This window comes from Echinops telfairi, unplaced genomic scaffold (assembly GCF_000313985.2).
Source record: "Echinops telfairi isolate 266 unplaced genomic scaffold, ASM31398v2 ScPeMD7_7400;HRSCAF=8409, whole genome shotgun sequence".
In the NCBI taxonomy this organism is placed as follows: Eukaryota; Metazoa; Chordata; class Mammalia; order Afrosoricida; family Tenrecidae; genus Echinops; species Echinops telfairi.
The window spans coordinates 22587933-22609571 of NW_022111300.1; the positions used below are offsets into that span (position 1 = coordinate 22587933).

Sequence of the window (21639 nt, forward strand, 5' to 3'; positions counted from 1 at the left end):
GTCTTGCAGACATTCTCAGCTCAAGGAAGTCTCCTGCTCCCCCCTTATGTCCCTTCACTTGATTTGGGGTGCAGAGGTGTTGGTTCGTTGTCTCTTAAAGATGAACACTCGCAGGAAGGTCGGGAGCCGTCTGAAGTATTCGTTTCTGTCTCTACAATGTAGCGTACTATCGTCTCTTCTCCAGCATCAGGTTGTGCGTATTAAAAAGTTGGAATCAGTGGGAGCAAACTATGGGCTCTGTTTTTTAACTGTCTCATAGATGATGAATTTAAAAACTGAGGAAGGCCCCTCAATAGAGTAACATATTTGAATTGACAAGTATATTACAATCTGGTATGTTGGCATCAGAAACCACACATTTGGCATCAATCTTGACACGGGGGGTTTATTTATCAGAAAAGCAACATCCAGAGACCACAGATAGCCCCAGTCTGTCTGCAGTACCATGAACTGACAACACTGAAGCTCTGAAAGATACCCGAGTACTTCTTGAATCTAAGTAATCAAATTATACTCACTATTGCTTTTCATCTCCTTGAATAGTCCAAAAGTCATATGCTCTGGCATTGATAAGCCAGACCACCAAATAATCATATTGCCCAAGGCGTCTAGCGATACAAGGATTTATTCTTACTGCACTTCTCTGGTATATTTCCACAAAAATATTCTAAAATTTCAACTTCTTAGCCAATTAGTTTTATTGCTGCACTTCACCCAATAAATGTAGTCTTCTCTCTTATGCAGTTACACGAACAACTCACGTATAAAAGGGGTCACTGTGTTTCTAGAGGGGCAGTAACCCTGACAAAAATGTGAATGCACTTGATATTGGATTAATTTTGCCTTTATCCATTTAAATACAAATGTTTTCCTCCTTTTATCATATAGCCAGTTTTGCAATTTTATAAAGAAATCTATGCTTCTTCAATTCTGTCAGAATGGTTCTTCCCCTTTTCTCCTTATTTTCTAGCTTAAATTCAGTAGAAATTTCTTCGGTATCTTAGGCTTTGGGCACAGTCTTACTCTTAAACACCAGTAGTTCTTCAGGGGTTTAAAATCCAGCATGGGAATTACTGTGTTAAATTAGTTCAAGGGGAAAAAAACCATTAATGACATTTTCCCCTGAAATATACAAGACATACCATGCCAAATCTCGTTTATACAGTAAACTGGTAATATTGGTGAATTGCACATATAGCTTAATATTCCCCAAATAACTTAAATAGTAAAACGTACCTTTGTTACCACCACAATTGACCTTATAAGTATATCATATGACACTATTCAACACAAAATCGACAAAAACACACTAACCTTAAGTGCTGCATATTACAGCATACAAACTGCCACCTCCCTATGACCTATTTAAACTATAAATGGCAATGCTTTTTAAAGCTACTCTACCATTTATACTGTAATTAGAAGTTGATACGAAACACAATTTTATGCTCAAATACAGAAATAAGCAACATAATCCCAAAACCTAACAATATCCCAGCATTCTGTAAAAAGAAATATCCCCATCGGCTACATCCATGGTCGCTTGCATCATTATGCAGCATCTCAGGTACCTTAGGAGAAGAAAACAAACAGAACATTAAAGTTTCCAGAAAGAGATTTGATTTTGAAAGGATTTGTAGGATAACATATTAGTGCTTAATTTGGAACTAGTTTTGTCATAGTTCAATTCTTTCAAACATGACCACAATCAGGCTGACTCTAGCTAGTACAGCTACAGTGTCCCCAATAGTTTGCTCACAAAGATTATTCATGGTGTGCTGCACGTCAAAAATTTTATAAAGTGGGTCCAGTTTGTTACTACTTGTGTATCTGAATACATGAGGCTCATTTGAAGTTCAGAGATACGGAACACCTTACACCATGTAAAATACAATTTGTGATTACAGAGGTTGGGATTAATGTGTGCACTTCACTGTGATTCTCTTGTCTACTAATAAGGAATCTCTAGATATTTTAAGTGTACACAGCAGGTAAATATACATAGTATACACAGCTTCTAAGTATATACAGTTGCAAGCACACACAGCATGCTGGCCATATGTGGTTTGGGGCAGGTTTCTCTGAATCTACTAACAATTCAATATCTGCTCTCTGGGATTTTATTCTCAGAAAGACAAAGGAGAAGCAGGCAGATATTTTTGTGTATCTGATGCTAACATCACTAGTGAAACAGCTATGCTTGTGAACAACTCAAAAAGATACATACTATGCAATCTGTATACTATATTCAACATACGTATAGAAAAAAAACCTTCCCATTAATACCATATTAATCTACAATATTTAAACAAAAGGGATTTTACCAAGCATTTTCCCTATTTTATGGTTAGTGAGGAATACAATTTGACTTTTAAAAACTTACCATATCCACAAGAGCAACATACATGAATAAGCCAGCAGTAAGTGCAAATATCCACATGGAAACATTTTCAGCATAATGACCAATGAAAATTCCTGTTGCCATTCCAAGATAAGCCAGCATGGCAGACAAAGCATTATAAAGCACAGCCTGCTTAACAGTCATGCCAGCCTTGAGTAAAACAGCAAAGTCACCTTTAAGAGAACAAAGGGGAGGGAGGGGAGAGAAAATAAAGTAATTGAAAATAACTTTTAAGGCACACCCCCCCAAGAAACTTTCCAAATTAAAAAAAAAATTCTCCAGTTTCTTTTCTTTTTTTAATGTGTGTTGGGGGGTGAAGGTGGGGGAAGAATTCAAAATCAAGAATCACCCAGGTTCCCAACATGATCGCTGAAGACAAAGCGGGTGTATAAGAAAATGTGGTGAAGAAAGCTGATGGTGCCCAGCTATAAAAAGATATAGCATCGGGGGTCTTAAATTCTTGAAGATAAACAAGCAGCCATCTAGCTGAGAAGCAACAAAGCCTACATAGAAGAAGCACACCAGCCTGTGTGATCACAAGGTGTCAAAGGGATCAGGTATCAGGCATCAAAGAACAAAAAAATCTTATCATTGTGAATGAGCAGGAGTGCAGAGTGGAGACCCAAAGCCCATCTGTAGGCAACTGAACACCCCCTTACAGAAGGGCCGTGGGGAGGAGATGAGCCAGTCAGGTACAGTATAACAACGATAAAGCACAAAACTTTCTTCTAGCTCTTTAATGCTTCCTTCCCCCGACTATCATAATCCCAATTCTACCTTACAAATCCGGCTAGACCAGAGCATGTACACTGGTACATTTAAGAGCTGGGAACACAGGGAATCCACAGGACAGATAAACCCCTCAGGACCAATAATGATAGTAGTGATACCAGAAGGGGAAGGGGAAGATGGGGTAGAAAGCAGGAACCGATCACAAGGATCTCCATATAATCCCCTCCCTGGGGGAAGGACAACAGAAACATGGGTGAAGGGAGATGTTGGGACAGTGTAAGACATGACAGTAATTTATAAATTATCAGGGGTTCATGAGGGAGGGGGGAAAATGAGGAGTTGATACCAAGGGCTCAAGTAGAAGGAAAGTGTTTTGAGAATGATGATGGCAACAAGTGTACAAATGTGCTTGACACAATGGATGTATGTATGGATTGTAATAAGAGTTGTATGAGCCTCCAATAAAATGATTTAAAAAAGAAAAAGAAAAAAAGAACTACCCAGGTTAAAGCAGTGATAATTCTTCTAACAGCTTTATAAGCTAATGGATCATATACCTAGCTTTTCATAAGGCTTCAACTTTGTCAACGACAGGCAAATATCAAGAACCTAATACTGTGTCCTGCACTGTCTGCAAAGGGAGAAGGGAGTAGATACACGGAATTATCGCCAAATGATAAAGACAACTTATCATTAAAATGAAGGTAGTAATCGTTAAGGAAGCTTTCACAGGGCATGGAAGACTGAAAATGGGGAACACACACCAGCGGCTAACAGATTCTACTGTGTTTCCCCAAAGTAAGACATCTGGATTCTGGACTGTAACAGCGGGCGCAGCACAGCTGGAGCAGACAGGAAGTGCGAGGTCTCTTTTAATCAGAGAGCCCGGCCCGCCCACAGGACAAGCTGCGGCCTGCTGCTTGCTCTGCCCTGAGGGAGTCTGGCTGACTCACAATTAGTGAGTCTCGCAGGGCAGGAGTTGGGCACATTGTGTGGACACAGGGGTGCGTGAGGTAGGGGGAAACGTCTGATAAAGGGGTGGGGGGGATGTCTGGTGAAGGTGTCCAGTGGCACAGGGGTGGGGGAAGGGAGATCACTTAAAATGGCACTGGGGTATCACTTAAAATGACACAGGAGGATCAGAAGGGGTTACAAGATGGTGATTCCACCCCACCCCACCCCCGCTGATTCTCCCGTGTCATTTTGATTCCCCCCTTTGATCCTCCTGTGTCATTTTAAGTGATCCCTCTCTCCCCACCCTGATACCCCAGTGTCATTTTTTTTTTTACCCCTAGACATGAGCACAAAAAGAAAAAGCTACTCCATGGAGTACAAGAAAGGAATCGTGGAAGACTCTTGGGGCAGAATCTTACTGCTTTCTGCAAAGAGATGTTGAGTATCCGATTGGTCTGAAAATAATGAGCAGAGTATGGTAACCTCATTGAACAAGTGGACAAGGAAGATGCTAAAAAGCCTAAGTGTGGATCAGGTTGGTAACCATTATTTTCTGAGCTGGAATACCTGATCTGTGAATGGGTTGTTGACAGGAGAGCAAAGGCTTTGGTTGTGAATAGGGCTCAGATTCAAGAATCTGCCCTTGCAATGGCACCAGTTTGACATAGCCCCCGAAGACTTCACAACACTGGCTGGATAATTTCCTTCAGCAAAGGGAACTGTCTTTAAGAAGATCCACAACTACTGCTGTACCATATACAGGTAATACATTTCCTTTTTTTGTGTTCAACAATAAATGTGTACTGTATTCTTCTTCATGGAAAAATAAGATACCCCCTGAAAATAAGACCTAGTGCATCTTCGGGAGCAAAAATTAATATAAGACACTGTCTTATTTTCGGGGAAACAGGGTAAGTATTAAGTTGGCAGCTAATGGTAAAGCACATGTTGAGGAACACCAGTCAGAATAGTGTCAGGGGTATGTGACCACAAGTGGAAAAAGAAGGCATGAATAGGGATCCAGAAGCACTCTGGGGAACTGTGAGCGAGCAGGCTGAATTGGTAGGGTAAGAGCTACCCATGTTTTAAACCCTGGCCATAGGAAGAACTAATCACAGCACAACTCATCAACTTCCCTCTGCTCCTGGAAAATATTCTTTTACAGCCTGCAATCTTATTCTTCGTGTGCGTATGAAGACAGCAGCCCGCAATACCACCAGTATGCTAGTGTAGAAAGACACCTGGCAGGGGATGAGGAAGGGGCTCTAGATATCCATGTGGGCAATTGTGTACTTGTACCCATAGGGCAGGATTTTGACGGACACAAATTTGTGTTCAGTAAAAAGTGAACCATAGTAGCACAGTGAGGAGACCACATGGAGTTAAGAGGACGTCTTCTGGACCCTGGAACCATCATTAGCAGAAGCCAGTGGCATTAGGAGAGACGACCCTGGCAGCCGTGGCTTGTATGGAACTCTTACCTAGTTCGTGAGGCAACTCATGACAAAACACAGCAACAGAAGTGCTCAACCCACTCGACAAGCCTTCAGTAAAAGCAGCACCTGAGTAAAAATCAAACAGATAAAATTTGGCCCTGTTATTTTTTTGCGGGTTTGTTTTGTTTAATCTTACCAGCACACAAAATTTGGCAAATGAACTATATTTTTACTGTGAATAAACAGAACTTCCAGCTCAAACTGTTATCTTTATCAGTATTTTAAAATGACATTTAATGAGGTTCAACTTTTCTAAAGGAGCTCAAGCATGTATGATGGAGAAGGGGAGCTTCAGCTATGTCTTAGAATGATTAGACCATCTTCTACAAACCTCAGGAGTACCTGTTCCCATCTAACATTTCAGAGAGGAACAGATTCAAAGTGTTTAGAAAAGTTCAAGAGTCAGGAGTGAAACGATGTTTCCCGGGCCTCCAGGGAGTCACTATGTAATTACACTAATGGCTGCTGGGTCTTTCACAAGCTCGTAAGGCAAGGCTAATACAGCTAGCTCCCGCTCTTTCAAAAAGCTGATCAATTATAAATCATGACTGTGCATTTGCACATCCGCACTTTCATCTTATACCATTCATGATACAGCCTGGTTGAAAGCCCCAGACTGGGGCTCCTCTCAGCCTGACTTCCAAACAGCACTGCGTGCTTGGGTAAGGGGCCCCAACCTTTCCGGGCTTCAGTTGCTCACTGTCATGATTTCCTCGTAGCAGCAAGTGACTAGCCTTTGTAATGACTTCTATGATGTCTCACTAGGATATGACAATTCAATAGCGAAAGCTCTCCAAATCTTCTTTGAATACATGTCCATACTTAACTCATTCAATCTGAAGGGGCTTCAAACTGTTCATGGAAAAAATTCCATTGTCTTTCAATTCTATTTTCCAAAAACTTTTTGAGGCCCACTCATATATGAAACTCTCTTTAGCATAAAAAATAGGATGATGAAATGATTCCTTTGCCTGGATATATAAAATTTATACAACGGATATTAGAACTTCAATGCACAGGGAGGAAAATTCACATACTTCAAGTTAAAGTCGCATCTTAAGACTTGAAAATTACGACACAGTTTTAAAGGTTCAAATATAGGCAGGGTCCCTAAGCCATAATCATATCTACCTAATTTATTGAATATCAGCAAAGTAGTCCAAGGAAATATTTTGCCAATCTTGTAAGTCAATACTAGTCTTATCTAAATCAACTTATTCTTTATTAAAATGTGATTGGCATTTTAATGTGGCATTTCAAAGTTAACCAACAAGGGACAGACAGGAGATGAATACCAATTGCTAGGCCATCGCTGAAATTATGTAGGCCGTCACCCATTATCACCATCCAGGCCAGTGTGGCGATGCCGGCATCTTTCAGCTCCTCCCGAGAGTAACGCTGACTGTGACTATGAGGGTGGTGGTTTTGGTGGTGGTGATGATGGAGAATATGATGGTAGTCATGATGGTGGTGAATGAGGTCGTCTGATTGGCCGAGTGTGTCGTGAAAATGTGAATGGCACTTATTCTTGCACCCTCTGGGTACATATTCATTGTAGGCTTCTTGAGGATGAGCATGAGCTATCATGACCTCTTCCTCTTCCAAGACTGCTTGCTGCTGAGAATCAAAGTGTGAGGACTCTTGAGTGTCTGCTTGCAGATAGCCTTCAGGTCCTAGGAATAAACAGAGAGAACATTGGGAGAAAGTTCAGAAGGCATTCAATGTCCTGAGAGACATTTCAAACATTCTTACTGACAAAGTCAAATAAGTCTCTCTCCTAAATATACCCTTAGAACGCAACATCATTGTTGAAGGAAAACATCAGCAAGTTTTAATGAATGTTAGAAATTAAATGGTCTAATCTATTAACATTAGAAATGGGTTTTTAATTAGTTCAAAGGACTAAGGAACCTGACCCAAAGCCTCCACAATCCTGAAACCAGGAAGTTAGATGGTCCCTGTCTACTCACTGACTGCTATGAAAGGGCCCACAATGGAGTGGGAAGAAAATGTGGAACAAAACTCAGAATCATAAGAGATGAGGCTTATTGGTCTGAGGAGACTGGTGGAACATCTGAAATTACGGTCCTTCAAGCCTCAACTTTCAGCCAAACAACAGATAGGCCTGTATGGGATACAATACCGCCAGACTCCTTAGACAAACCAACCCTAAGAGATCAAAGAGATTAAGTGGCAGAATGTGCCCACACATGAAGCTTTGAAGGCAGGAAACAATACAAATGGGAAGGGAGTGTTGTTACATTGGGGGGATTGCAATCGACGTCATGATTCAAATTGTGCATGAAGTGCTGAGTGGAAAACCAATTTGTTCTCTAAACTTTTGCCTAAATCACATGAAGTAAAAAAATTAAATGTTAACCTTCAAAAACTCCGCTTCAGATTCTCCCTTTATATCTTCTGTCCCCATACATTAAAAAAACAAGTCCCCATTTCTAAAAAAAGCCTGTGTATTTTAAAAAGTGGGACTAGAATAAACATGCATAATCCCATATGATGTGCTCTGCTCTGCGAGCAACTCAAGGAAAAGCAAAGAACCGAGAAGGACGTCATCATCAAGGAGCGTTTATGATACGTCTGTACAACGAAAGGTCAACTGCAACAATAAAATTGTCCTTATCATGTTATTTTTGTTGTTGCAAGTATACAAAGCACACAGCAATCCAACACTTCCTCTGTGTACAATTTGAGCCCCTGATGACATCACTACATTCCTCAAGTTCTACAACCATTCTCACACCTTGTTCCTCCCTCAGGAAGGCTTCCTCCTAACCTTTCTTGAGTTGCGGTTGTCAGTCTGATCCCATAACAATAAGGCAAACATTGTTTACTAGTTACACTACTGTTTGGCTTTCCAGTCTGCAGGGGGATATTTGGCTTAAGGTCCAAAGATTATGTCAGGGCAATAGTGTCAGGTTCACCCAGGCTTCCATGGTTCAAGACTGGACTCCATGAGAAACTGGGATTCTGTTCTGCGCTTCCTCCCAAATCCCACAAGGTGTTATTAGGGTATGCCTAAGCAGTATGAGCAGCTACTCTTGTAACAATAAGGTTTTGTCTTTTTCCTGTACATTGGTACTAAATTTTTTGGACGTATTCGTAACATTGTGGTTGAATTCTAGCAGCTATTTCCTCTCATCATTACACATTTCGCTGGAGTCCATTAAACAAGAATAGATGTAGAATAGATGTAGAAGATGAGCAACAGTACTACTTGCTCTTTACAGAGCCATGCTGGAAAGCATCAAGGTGGACAGGGCTTACAAGCAGGCAGCTGAAACAACATAAGGGGCTTCAACAAAAAAGTCCATGGAAAATTCCATTACCATTTAATTCCATTAATTCCATTCCCCACAACCTTTTTGAAGCCTCCTTGTATAGGTTTTCCCTGCTCTCAGTCAGCAACTGTTTACTGAGCAGCTACTTTGTACTATGACCTTCAAGGTCCTCCTCTACCCTCTATCTCCTCAAGGTTCACTGGGCCCCAGCCACATTGACTTCTTTTGAAACTACGAGCCACCAAGTTTGCCTCAGGGGTTTTGCAATCACTGTTGCTAAAACACTTCTCCCAGATCTTTACACAAATTGCTCTCTGTGTCAATCAGATCCTAACTCATGTCTCTTCAGGAGACCATCCATGATCAATCAGTCACCATCCACTACAACAACTCTCCTTGCCACATTACTTCAGATCTATTTACAGGAAAAAAATAAAGAGTAGTTGTCAAGTAGCTGCTTTTGTACAAACAAATACTTCATGGGATTTGGGTCACTGTTTTGGAGGTCTAGGGTCATGGTCCTGGGCATTCCAGTTAATTGGCCTAATAACATGTTTAGCGCTCTGTTCCACCTCCCTAGCTTGTTACATAGTGCCTGGGGTCTTGAAAGCTTGCAAGTGGCCAAGGGAGGCACAACTGGTTTCTATGCAGCTGGAGCAAGAGAAAGAGGATCTGAAACAGGTAGCTAATGGCTTCAAGAACAACCGCCTCCTTGGCCATGAAACCAGAACAGCTGAATGGTGCCAAGCTACCATTACTGAATATTTTGCCTGAAAATTCTTCAGATCAAAAGAGGAAGACTGAAGACTCGAACTTCAAATGCTCAGAATCCAGTCTTTCTAGAGCCATGGAGGCTGAACAAACCCCTAAAATTATTGAGGATGTAAGCTTTAAATGCCAAGCCAAACAGATGTCCATCTTTTCTATTTCTTTTTTTTAAATAGTTTTATTAGGGGCTCATACAACTCTTATAACAATCCACACACACATCAATTGTGTAAAGCACATTTGTACATTCATTGCCCTCATCATTCTCAAAACATTTGCTCTCCACTTAAGCCCCCGGCATCAGCTCCTCATTTTTTCCCTCCCTCCCCACTCCCGCCTCCCTCATGAGCCCTCGATAATTTATAAATTATTATTTTGTCATTATCTTGCCCTGTCCAACGTCTCCGTTCACCCACTTTTCTGTTGTCCGTCCCACAGGGAGGAGCTCACATGTAGATCCTTGTAATTGGTTCCCCCTTTCCAACCCACTCTCCCTCTACGCTCCCAGTATCACCACTCACACCTCTGGTCCTGAAGTGATCATCTGTCCTGGATTTCCTGTGTTTCCAGTTCCTATCTATACCAGTGTACACCCTCTGGTCTAGCCAGACTTTCAAGGTAGAATTCGTGTCATGATAGTGGGGGGCAGAGGAAGCATTTAGGAACTAGAGGAAATTTGTATTTTCATCGATGCTACATCGCACCCTGTCTGGCTCATCTCCTCCCCAAGACCAAACAACTGTTTAACTCATAAAAATGTCTATCTTGAACATTACCCTCTTTGAAGACCTATCTGTATGGATCAAACTGATAACGCCAAGTGGAAAGATTAGACTGGAACCTGAGTGGGCAGTGAGTGTATCTTCATGGGAGAGAATAACCCCCAAAATGGTGAGAATGGTTTCAAACCATAAAGAACGTAGTAAATGTTATTGTAATGTACATGGTGGACATTGCTGCATTGGTTATGTTTTGCTTTGTTTAGTCCAGCAATAATTTTCTTACAAAGGACATGGTATATCTATTTTTACCAGATAGTCCAAGTTACCAACAAATCACATACCAATTGTAAAACTTTCTCCAACCCTCACATGGTCTGATCAAGACTTACGATCATCTGTGTCTACTTTCTCCTCATTTGCTGAAAGTTGAGATTCATACTTGGACAACTGCTTCTTAATCTCCATGTCATCATCACTTTCAGGTTTTTTCTGATTCTAACAGCAACAGAAAGACGTGCTTTAAAATAGCTGATTTGCTTACGTGTACAGTTTTAAGTAAATCATTAAACAAAAGATACAAATAAAAATATCTCTGAATAAATCCATCTAAAGACAGGATTTGTCCCTTTATTTTTGCACCATCTAGGATTAAGGCATAGGAATTATTCGGAAAGTTAAAGAATTTATGTCTCTATAAATTGAAATAAATATAAAGATATACATTAACCTTCTAGAATGCTCCCTAGGTTCTGTACTCAGAGTGGTCTGCACACTGCAACACAATCTGAACCACATCCAGTCCTAAGACGCTGGAAATGAAAAGATCCCCAGGTGTTTCCCGTGTTCCTCAACATTGAGAGGTATTATCTCAGGTTACCAATCTTGAACTAGTTAGAGTCATTTCCTTTAGTCGTTTATTGATTTATTAATCAATTGTTTGAGTTCCTCTATATTTCTTTTTGTACATCAAAACCCCATACTTCCTGTACTTTTAAAAACCTGATACTATTCTGTAATATTTTGTTTTTTAAAATCAAATACTTTTCCTGTAGTAAAACATAAATAAGCGTCTTCTTTTTAAACAAGTTTCGATTAGCCTTGAACTTATCAAGTAGGCTTTTACCCATCTCAAATACCATGTCCGAGGTATTGCCGCAGAGTCCAGGCAATGAGTCACTGTTTGAACAATAATAGTACCTCTGCATGACCTATTTATGCTGAAGATCACAATCAAGATGATGAAAAGCACCACACAATCACGAGATTTTCATTTGTGGAACCTGAGTCTGACTGCAGTAATCACGACCACATCTGAGGTTTACCCAGGCTCCGAAAACGTTATCCAAGAGCTGTACACACCTGGCTTATGAGATGTTTGAAAAGTAAACATACAAATTCTTACTCCTACTATAATTTCTGAGCCAAAGGAAGTACTTAAATAAAAAGGGGTTCCAAAAAGATTGTGGAAAATGAAATGACAAACAAATGCAATTTTCCCATGGCTTCTTTTAGTTCCCAGGTATTTGTGAACATGTGAATTCTGGGTATCTTACATCACTTTTGTTGGGTGATGGCCCTCCACATTTAGGTGGTTGTTTTTAGCCACTGTTGAGTCACCCTTTTGTGCCCTTAAGTCTAACAGAATTCAACGTTCCCCAGTTCTGTGTCCTCACAAATCCCCAGCATGAGTGTGCCTAATACTCTGGCTGTTGTGTTAAAACCATCTCATTCTAAGTCCGTCTCCCATACTCTTACCAGCCCTTTCCTTCCTCCAGTGATCGATATCCCAGATCACAAGTCCAGAGTAGGTTCTCTTGTGATCCATGCTAATTATCAGAGACCACCATGAAGAACCTGCTGGTATTGAAAACACTGCTGGCAGAGCTTCCAGCATCATAGCAACAAGTCGACCCCACAGTACAACAAACTAATAGGTGGGTGGGGATAGCCCACTCTTTTGTTCTGCATGTACTAATTAAAGGTCCGTAATGTCCTCGATGTGCAGTATTGGTGATAGAACCGATAAGATACTTGCAGTCTCTGTTCTTAGGAAGCTTATCTTCCACAGGGAGGAAGTTTTATGCATACAATGATACAATTCTTTGATTGCAATTGTTAAGTTTTACAAAATGCTGCATGAGAGTGGGTAACAGCTGTAAGCCTCAGACAGGCTTCCTTGTCTTGGAGGAGTCAATTATGCCAAGCTCTAAAGATAAGGAGGACTCGGCTGGGAAGCACATGGAAGAACCTTGAAACAGGAGAAACCAGCCTCACAATGCACGTTTAACAAGTAGGTGCCAGGATGCTGGGGCCCAGCAGATCAGAGAAAGTGGCTACAGATGGGAGGGGCGTGGCGGGGTTGGCCAGAGGAGAGAAGACAGCAAATCATGTTACGGGCTGGGGACTTTGTCTTTAAAGGCGATGGAAAGTCCTTGCAGGAGGGATTTTAAGTACTGAGTGCAGCATCACCAGATTTTTGCTTTTTAAAAAACTCACCTGCTCTGTGAAAACTAGATTAGGAGAAAAGGAAAAAAGACATACTTAGGAGCCAGCTGTTGTCACCCAGTTGGGAAGACAACCACAGTGTGAACTAGAAAGACAACAGGGAGGAAGGAGAGGAAAAAACACGGGTTGTATATAGGGGTTGTCCCAGATAACTCTCAATTTCCAGCAAAAGCAATAGCCCTCCCTGGTAGAAAGTCAGTTTGAGATTCAACTATTAGAAAGGCCTAATTGTGCAGGAGATGGCACCCTAATTCCAATACAGAGATTTCAGGTTGTATGTGTGGCAAGCGAGATAAAACTATGCTACGGAGAATCTCCCCAGTGTACAGGCTGCGTCTAGTACGGAAACGCGGGGTGACATGCGCTGATGTGCATTAGGAGGACTCTCAGTACTCATAAGAGGGCTTTTTCCTTATTCTGCAAACAAAATAAAACTACAAACAGCTAGCAAGATACACTTTTATGCCCTTGCAATAAGACAATCTTCATATATTTCTGGAGAGAATATGGGAAGTCTGCCTAGAAATTATGCTAATTTGCAGTGTACTGTTTCTCACACATTCTTATTTACCAATCAGCTTTGTGCCAAACACTACTCTAGGAATTGTAGATAAAGCAGTAAATAAGAGAGAATTCCTGCCTCTTAAAATGTTTCTATTCTAATAAATATTACTGTTATAGCAAAAATTATAAAACTTTTTTTTACAATAATCCACAGTAATACATATATTTTGTACTTTACTCCTCCCACAGTTTGGTATAAATAATCCAATCTAGTTTTATAAAATACCCCAATAAAATAAGGAAAAATTGCTTGTGTTATTGCTGTGGGTTGTGAAGCAGCGACCCTGTAGGACAGAATAGAACTGCCTCCTAATTTTTATGGACACAGAGTTCTAGGTCTTTCTGCCCACGGAGCTGCTACTAGGTTGGAACCACCAACTTTCGGGTTGGCAGCTGAGTGTGTATCCACTGCACCACCAGGACTCCTGAACAAAGTAGGCCTTACTCAGAGGCTTTCAAGCTGTCATTCTGTTAGCAGAGCAGCTGGTGGGCTCAAACAGCTGACAGCGCAGTGAGCCGTCAAGCACTTAGCCACAGTGCCACCACTTTACAACCCATGAACAGAATGCAGTGTAGAATTAGAAAAAACTGCTCTACAATAGAGAGGGGCCTACTTCTGAGATTATCAGATTAATGCAAAGCTATGTGTTAGTAAAATTTGAACACAAATTGCACACTGGATGTTAATTAGACATTTGAACTAGAAAACAGAGTTAAAAGAATAAAAACAATCATTCCTTGTAAAAGTAAGAATCATTCCAGAAGATCTAAAACACTAGGCTGTATCCTCTCAAACTAGCCCAAGTGAAACAACTTGGGCAACATGGAAGATGACGCCCTAGATTCAGAATACAAAAAAGAAACACAAACAGCCAAACCCAATGCCACTGAGCGGATCCTGACTCCTAACAACCCTGTATCGGGTTTCTGAGACCACACATCTTTCCAGGAGCAGAGAGCCTCATCCTCCCCAGAAGAGGAGCTGGTGGTTTGAACTCCTGATCTTGTGGTTAGTGACCCAATGCCTAACCCACACCACCACCCAGGGCTCCTTTAGATTAAGAATGGATATCTGCATTTCGCCTCTTTTTTTTTTTTTTTTTAAACATTTTATTAGGGGCTCATACAACTGTTATCCCAATCCATACACACATCAATTGTGTAAAGCGCATTTGTACATCATTTCTCAAAACATTTTCTCTCCATTTAAACCCCAGACATTAGGTCCTCGCATTTCACCTCTTAATCAGTAGGGGCTCACTAAAGAGAGGGATTCAGATTTTTCAACTTACAATTTTGGTGCTGTGGTGGTACCAGCTAGTACGAGATACTCTGAGGGAGAGAGACTTGGCTTTCTACTCCCATAAAGAATCACCGTCTTGGAAACCCACTGGGGCAGGTCTCCGTCCTACAGGTCGCTATGAGTCAGAACTGAGTTGATGACAGTGAGAGAGGGGTAAAACCTTGTAAGGAAATGTCCACAGAGTGGACTAGAAGGTCCCCCTCCAATTCATACTTCTGCTCACCACGGATCAGCTGTGGGGTCTCATTTGTTTTCAAGCCAGTCATACTTGTTATTGTACAATTACATATCGCTCAAACTATGAAATGATGTCAACAGCTACTTTTGTAAAAATGAGGCTTTTATTTATTTTTTAAATCTTTTCATTCATAAGCTTTTATTATAAATGTGTGTTTGTTCCCTGTCAAGGCTTTATTTTAAATCTTAAAATTAAATACCTTGTCTAAAGAACTTAACATTTTTTTTAATCATTTTATTAGGGGCTCATACAACTCTTATGAAAATGAGGCTTTTAACAGACTCAAGGACAAGATGCTAAAATATGGCTACAAATTATGTAGGCAACCATTATATACAATTTTTAAAATTTCCAAAATCTAGTCCCTACACTTACAAACAGCTTTATAGTATAATCTCTTGATTTTAGAGAAATTGAAATTTGTAGACAAACCCGCATGGTTGTTAGGGAGAAACAAACTTCAACTCCATGAACATTCTGGTCTCCATTTTAAAAAACTAGGACTTGAGTGTATTAATAGGCTTTTAAGTTCAGGATAAAGGTCCAAGACAAACAAGTCATTTGTATGGATCTCTATTCTGATAGGTTATTTTGACTGAATTTTTTGAGAACATCGGATAAGCAGATAACCACAGGCAGCTTGACACTTTCTTTCAATTCAGAAATAAAGACCCTACTATTTAGATTTGTACTATTTTGTGGTGGTGATTGGCGAATGATACGTTTATGTAAGTCACATAATCTCTGAAATAAAACAGAATACTGAGCTACTTGGTGAATAGTTTAAATTGATCACAACAGTGAATCCAAATCACCAATCAATAAGTATTCATGAAGCTTCTGATCTTCCAAGCCCTGCCCGCAACTTGTTAGACTTATGTAGACCTTTAGCCCAGCTTTTCTTAGTCTCCCTTGAGTTAGAAGGGAATAAATACTAAAGGCACAAAGCTCCACAGTTATCAAGCTACAGAACTGCTCTCCACTAATGCTTCTGGAAGCAGAAAGTACCTCGTGGGTACTGTGCACACACTCAAAATGGAATCACAGTGTTCTGGGCAAGCTGTTCTAACTATCAAATTACAGTCCTGCTCTGAACAAACATCTGAAGAACAGGAAAGACTCGGTATGCTTTTCCTTACCTTTTTCTTCTTATCTTTAAATTGCTTGATCAATGTGAGTACGTGTTCAACAAGAAACATGAAATACAAGCCTCCTAGGGCTGTCAGACCCTTCCATGTGGAATCAAAGTAGGCATTTTCTTCTATGCTTTGAGAAGACAGATGACTGAACAATGGTCCTCTCTTCATTTCCACTGGTGATTCCTCATGGCTGTGACTGTGGTGGTGACTGGCATGAGACTAAAGAGAAAATATGCATTTTATAAATGAATTTGTTTCAAACAGTAGGTCAAATGAAACAGTCCAGATAGTATCTGGACTAGAGTTCCAATTTGAAACCATTCCCCTATCACTGGTATGCTTATAAACAGCCTAGTCTGTGTGTAGTGAAAGGCCTTGGCAGGTACCCGAGATGATCCAGATACATTGCTCTGGCAGCCTGCTGCTGAGTGCACAAGCAATGAGTGCTGTTGCATGGTGGGGACTCAGAGATGGGATACGCTATCAAATGGAAGCTGGGGGGCCGGGGCGGGGGTGGGGGACGACGACTCAGGGCCCACCCCAAGCACATACAGCAGGTACTCAAGAATACCTGGTGAAAGAGTTTGTCATAGCAAGACAGTTTTCTTTCACCACTCAACTGAATGTGATGGGATGTGTAGTGCTCTGGGAAATCAGCCATTTCCTTTTCCCACTACCTGCACAAAACTCTACAAGAAATTTTCAAAAAGAGAGCCAAACATTGTTTTTAGCCTGAGCACCTCATACTATTTAATGACAAAATCAATTCATGTTGCCAAGCCGTTTAAGACTTCACCTGTTTTATTCTGTGGCATTTAAAGTAACAGATACGTAGATAATACACAATGTTAGTCTGTCACAGAATTAACATCCAAGGAGAACGTGTCTCCTTTTATTTACAATGTTCCAAAAAGTTAAACTACTTTGTATTTAAGAAGTTCCTTTGAAAAGAAAAACAAAGATGAATATGACCAACATCTAATCCTAAAAATGCAACTTTCTATTACCAAATATACTGTAAACCAACTTCTTCAAATCAAATTTTGAACCATTTATATGTATCCATACAAAGAATTACAATACAAACTTAAAAATCCACTTGAATTTTGTTATCAAACACACCGAGTGAGCAAACTACCGTACTTACGTGTGGCAGAAGGTGTAGAAAGGCATCACCACTCAACGTCCCAACGGCCAACGCCACCAGGAAACTCAGGAGAAATTTGAAAAACACCCGGTTCATCAGAGGCACCAAGATGACACCAAGCAAGGACAGGAAACTGATGATGGAGATAGCTATAAAGCCACCAACCCAGGCTGTCAAACAAAACAGAGGAAAATTGCATCGGTCAATTTTAAGACACTTTTGGAGAATGGCATAGAACAATTTGTAAAAAGCACGAAATCTGAAGAATTACAAATTTAGTGTGAACAGAACTGTGCTCATTGAAACAATAACTGTTGGCTCACACTAAAAACCTCACTGGTACTTGTAAACCCTCTATGTAAAAGGAACAGACCCCGTGAGAAAATTTCCAGGGAGAAAATAATGGGAGAGCAGTAGGGAAAGTGGTCATCAAAGATGAATTCTAGTTCAATCAGCAAGTAAGCTTTTATACTACTCCTGTACAGCTTAATTATGAAAGACAAGAGATACAAACTAAAAATAAAAAAGAAAATATGGGGGAAAAGAGCTCCATTCTGGCAGGAAACAAAGCAATTCCTTCTCATATTTTTTGAGCAAGATGACTCCACCAATAGCAAACAGTTATCATTCAGTGCAAGGGCAGTGCATTATTTAATGTGGTCCATCTAGCCAAAGTGTCTAACTCCCACCAAATGACCTTTTCCTGCATGGGTTTGTTAAGAAGGTGCTGGGAAGATCCCGATAGGATTTGCCTGTGAATAATTATGAATAGGATTTCCTGCAATGCCATCCTGCTGTGTATAAAATGAGTCCCAAATAGCAGGGGAGGGTATCTTTTATTTTCTCGTTCTTTTTATTTTAAATTACTTTATTGGGGGCTCTTACAGCTCTTATCACAATCCATCCATCCATCCATTGTGTCAAGCACATTTGAGCCAGGAATGGAGTATGTCCTATGGACCCGAGATCTTTGCACAGAAAATCTCTTGGATCCAGAAGACAGCTATACCATCTGAGGAGCAGCAGCCAGAGTGTGGGACAGAGTGATGGATTTTCCAACCCACAGAGCAAGGACAGCTCAGTGTTTCTGTGCGGGCAGCTGGCTCACAGAGTGTGTTGCCTCTGGGCACTTAATTCAAGGACCTGGGTTTGCTGACTCACACAGTTTACGCTGCATGTCTTCTGGGTGAGGTTTACAGCTGAGTGGTGTGCCCCTTTGTGCATTTACTAGTAGACCTGAAACATGTCCTGGTAAACAACTACCCCGAGCATTTCTCACTGGCACTACAATTTGTTCACTTCATTAATAAACACTTTAATCAAGAATTTTGTCTCTGAGTGTCAGTGTAGCCATTGCAAGGGACATCAGAACCCATAGAGGTAAAACAGAGAACATGACTTCAGACAATACAGTAAGAACACACGAGATTCAGAATCCTAGCCCCTGCTCCCAACAGTGTCACATCACATAAAAAAGCCCAAATGTCAAAAGATCCTGACACTTCCTATGGGATGACCTCAAACAAGTCATACTCTTGAGTTTTATTTTAATGTGTTTTACAGGGGAAGGGGGCAATATCACGCTTGCTTTCCTCACATTCTGGGGAGGGACCAGTGAAGACGATATATTTGGAATGACACTGAAAAACCAAAGAGGAGGTTGATGTCCATATGAGGACAAGGGCAGCACAAACGAGTCCACTGGGAGCTAGGTTTACATTTAAAAAAAAAAGGTAACCATACCAATTTGCAAAGAATAGGCCTTTGGAGGGATTTCGGCTTTCTTCTCACTGCTGGTGTGAATCAGACAAGATCGAGCATCAATTTGATTGATGATGGCTGGGCAGAGATAGTAGAATTCAGTTGTGTTCAGCAGAACCTGGATGCCCATGCCATGAGACGCGAGCAGCTTTGACGCGTTGAAACACTGAAGGGAACAAAGCAGTGAGGCTAGCATTAGTTCCCTCAGGGCATTCCCGTTAGAGAACCCCACAAACATGTTTGCTCACAAATTGCTTCTGTATCTTTTTACATGGATGCAAGTTAAAATCAACTTCCGTGTGGAGGACTTGGCTCAAGCTACAGGAGAAACTGTCACAAAGGTGGTATGCCCACTGCACCTTGGGAGAAGCAGTTACATCACCAGGCACTGAGGGGAAATGCCTCCAGCTGAACCAGCCTGGGGATGAATGGACATTCACAAGCCTGTTAACTCATTGTATCCGCCTATAAAGGAAATGAGCATTAATTTTGAGATGGAGTTTCCCACAGATGGCGAAGTCGGTCGACTGAGTACTAACAGGCTCTGGGCATGTTGCTCTTCCACCACTGGCCCTATGTACAAAAACCCAGCTCAGTTCTGACTACATACCTGGCAAAGTAATGACCTACAATGAGAGAACATTATACTATACATACTACTCTTGCAGAGAGCAATGGTAGGTAATAAACCTGTTCTGGCAAGTGGTAATTATTTCAACAATTTAATTGGATGGCAAGCTTAGTTGAAGTGGATCTCTTCTACCTAACCTACCCTCTAGCAACCCCGACCACACTGCCCCTTTAAAAAAAAGGCTGCTAAGGCTTGTTTCTCATCTTTCGTAAAGATATTTTGAACTCTCCATTTTCAGCCAATAATCCACAGAAGAAACGGCATCATCGGTGTTTGCTGCTGGCAAAACTGCTCCATAGGGCAGTTGGAGATGGCTTTGAATGACTATTTAGTTTTGTTTACTAAGCTATAACTTTGATATCTGCTTTTCATACACATTTTTAATTTCCAAGCGCACTGCTATTGAGTCAATTCTGGCTCACAGCGACCCTACAGGACAGAACAGAGGGCCTTGGTGGGTTTGCCAAGACTGTAACTCTATGGGAGGAGTAGAAAGCCTCATTCTCCTCCCATAGAAAAGCTGGTGGTTTCAAACTGCTGACTATGTGGTTAGCAGCCCAGTGTGTAACCCACAGCACCACCAAGACTCTTTTATTCTTTTTTTTTCTTCTTAATCTTACACAGCACACTATTACACTTAGCAAAGAACTATTTCCCCAATTCTGTATCAAGGTCTTAATGCGTAATAGATACACATTGTGCTAAGTGCCTTTCTGAGGAGATAGGATTTCCTGTTTTAATAAGCTTACAAAAGTTTTACAATTATTTTCAGCTTGTAACCGTAGAGAGGTGGCGATGGGAGGGCAGACGGGACAGTTAGCAAAACACCCAGCTTACCTCCTGAGGATTTCCGGTTGTGCTTTTGGAATGCATAAAGCCTTTCCTGAGCTCGCTCATGGATTCATTGGTTCTGCTACTAGCATGCCGGCTCACGTGGCTCTTCTCTGTGATGCTGGGTGGGGTGGAACCACTGCCCTCTTTAAAAAGGAGGGCTTTCCCAGGCTTTGGAGTCTCTATGGTCTCCAGAAAGTGAGTTCCTTCAGAGAAGGTGTCATACACAGTTGAGGTCACTTCACTAGCACCAATGCCATCCTTGGTTAAAACGTTTCTTCTAACACTGGGATTTTCTGGTCGGCGGGGTCCTTTCCCCTGGCTGTTTCTAGCATCTCTGCCTGAACCGTCAGACTCATGCTCAGGGCACGGACCTTTCTGGTTATTTTTACCAGAAGCGGCTCGGCTGTGGTGAGAGTGATGGTCGTGGTCAGAGTGGTGATGGTCGTGGTTTACATGGATTCTCTTCATCTTATCAATGCCTATGTTCTGCAGCAGCTTCTTGAATCCTTCGACTGACAAGGAGTTGTTTTCGCCATAGCGGTGGAAGAGCTGTTGGAGATGGTGCCGCTGGGTAGTCAGTGCCAAGTCAACACTGATGCCCGATTCCCAACTTGGAACAATCTTCTCAGTAGTCTGAGGGAACGCAGCTGAGGGACTTGTGACACAGGCCAGCAAAGAGAAGGTCAGGATCAAGACCAAAGATAAACGCCTCGCCATGTCACCTTCCTAGAGAAGACAGAAACAAAATGTTTGCCTTCACTTGAATTAAGAAACCTCATGTTGGAATTAGTGTCTAATCGAATTACCAAGACTTACCAAAACCAAACCAAACTGGCAGCCATCAAGTCAATGCTGACTCATAGGGAGCTTCCCTACGAGGGTGCATCTGCCCTCTCTGTTTCTGAGATTAAAAGACTGTACAATCAAATGATACTTACAGAGTATCATTTACTGTGCCCCATTTAGTACCAGGTACTGTGAGGATAGAGAACCAGAGGCCAAGGCTCCACCCCTTGGGATTCTAGGGATGCTAGAAACACAGGCTGCTCCTACCTAGAGAACAGCTGCGTGCTGTAGTTAGCACTGTAACTAAGGCAATCCAAATTCACGGCAAACAACTACCCCGAGCATTTCTCACTGGCACTACA

At 41.3% G+C, this 21639-nt stretch overlaps 1 protein-coding gene across 1 annotated transcript; it reads right to left on the reverse strand.

Moving 5' to 3' along the window:
- Window positions 1-365: 365 nt before the first annotated feature.
- Window positions 366-21213, reverse strand: SLC39A6 (solute carrier family 39 member 6). The gene is made up of 9 exons (XM_004702960.2): window positions 20495-21213; window positions 19009-19192; window positions 17266-17435; window positions 16119-16337; window positions 10759-10864; window positions 6879-7256; window positions 5569-5649; window positions 2384-2574; window positions 366-1571 (listed from the first exon to the last, which is right to left on the reverse strand). Exons 1-9 carry the CDS (start codon window positions 21206-21208, stop codon window positions 1419-1421), a joined length of 2196 nt encoding a protein of 731 aa, XP_004703017.1. The 5' UTR covers window positions 21209-21213; the 3' UTR covers window positions 366-1418.
- Window positions 21214-21639: the final 426 nt, after the last annotated feature.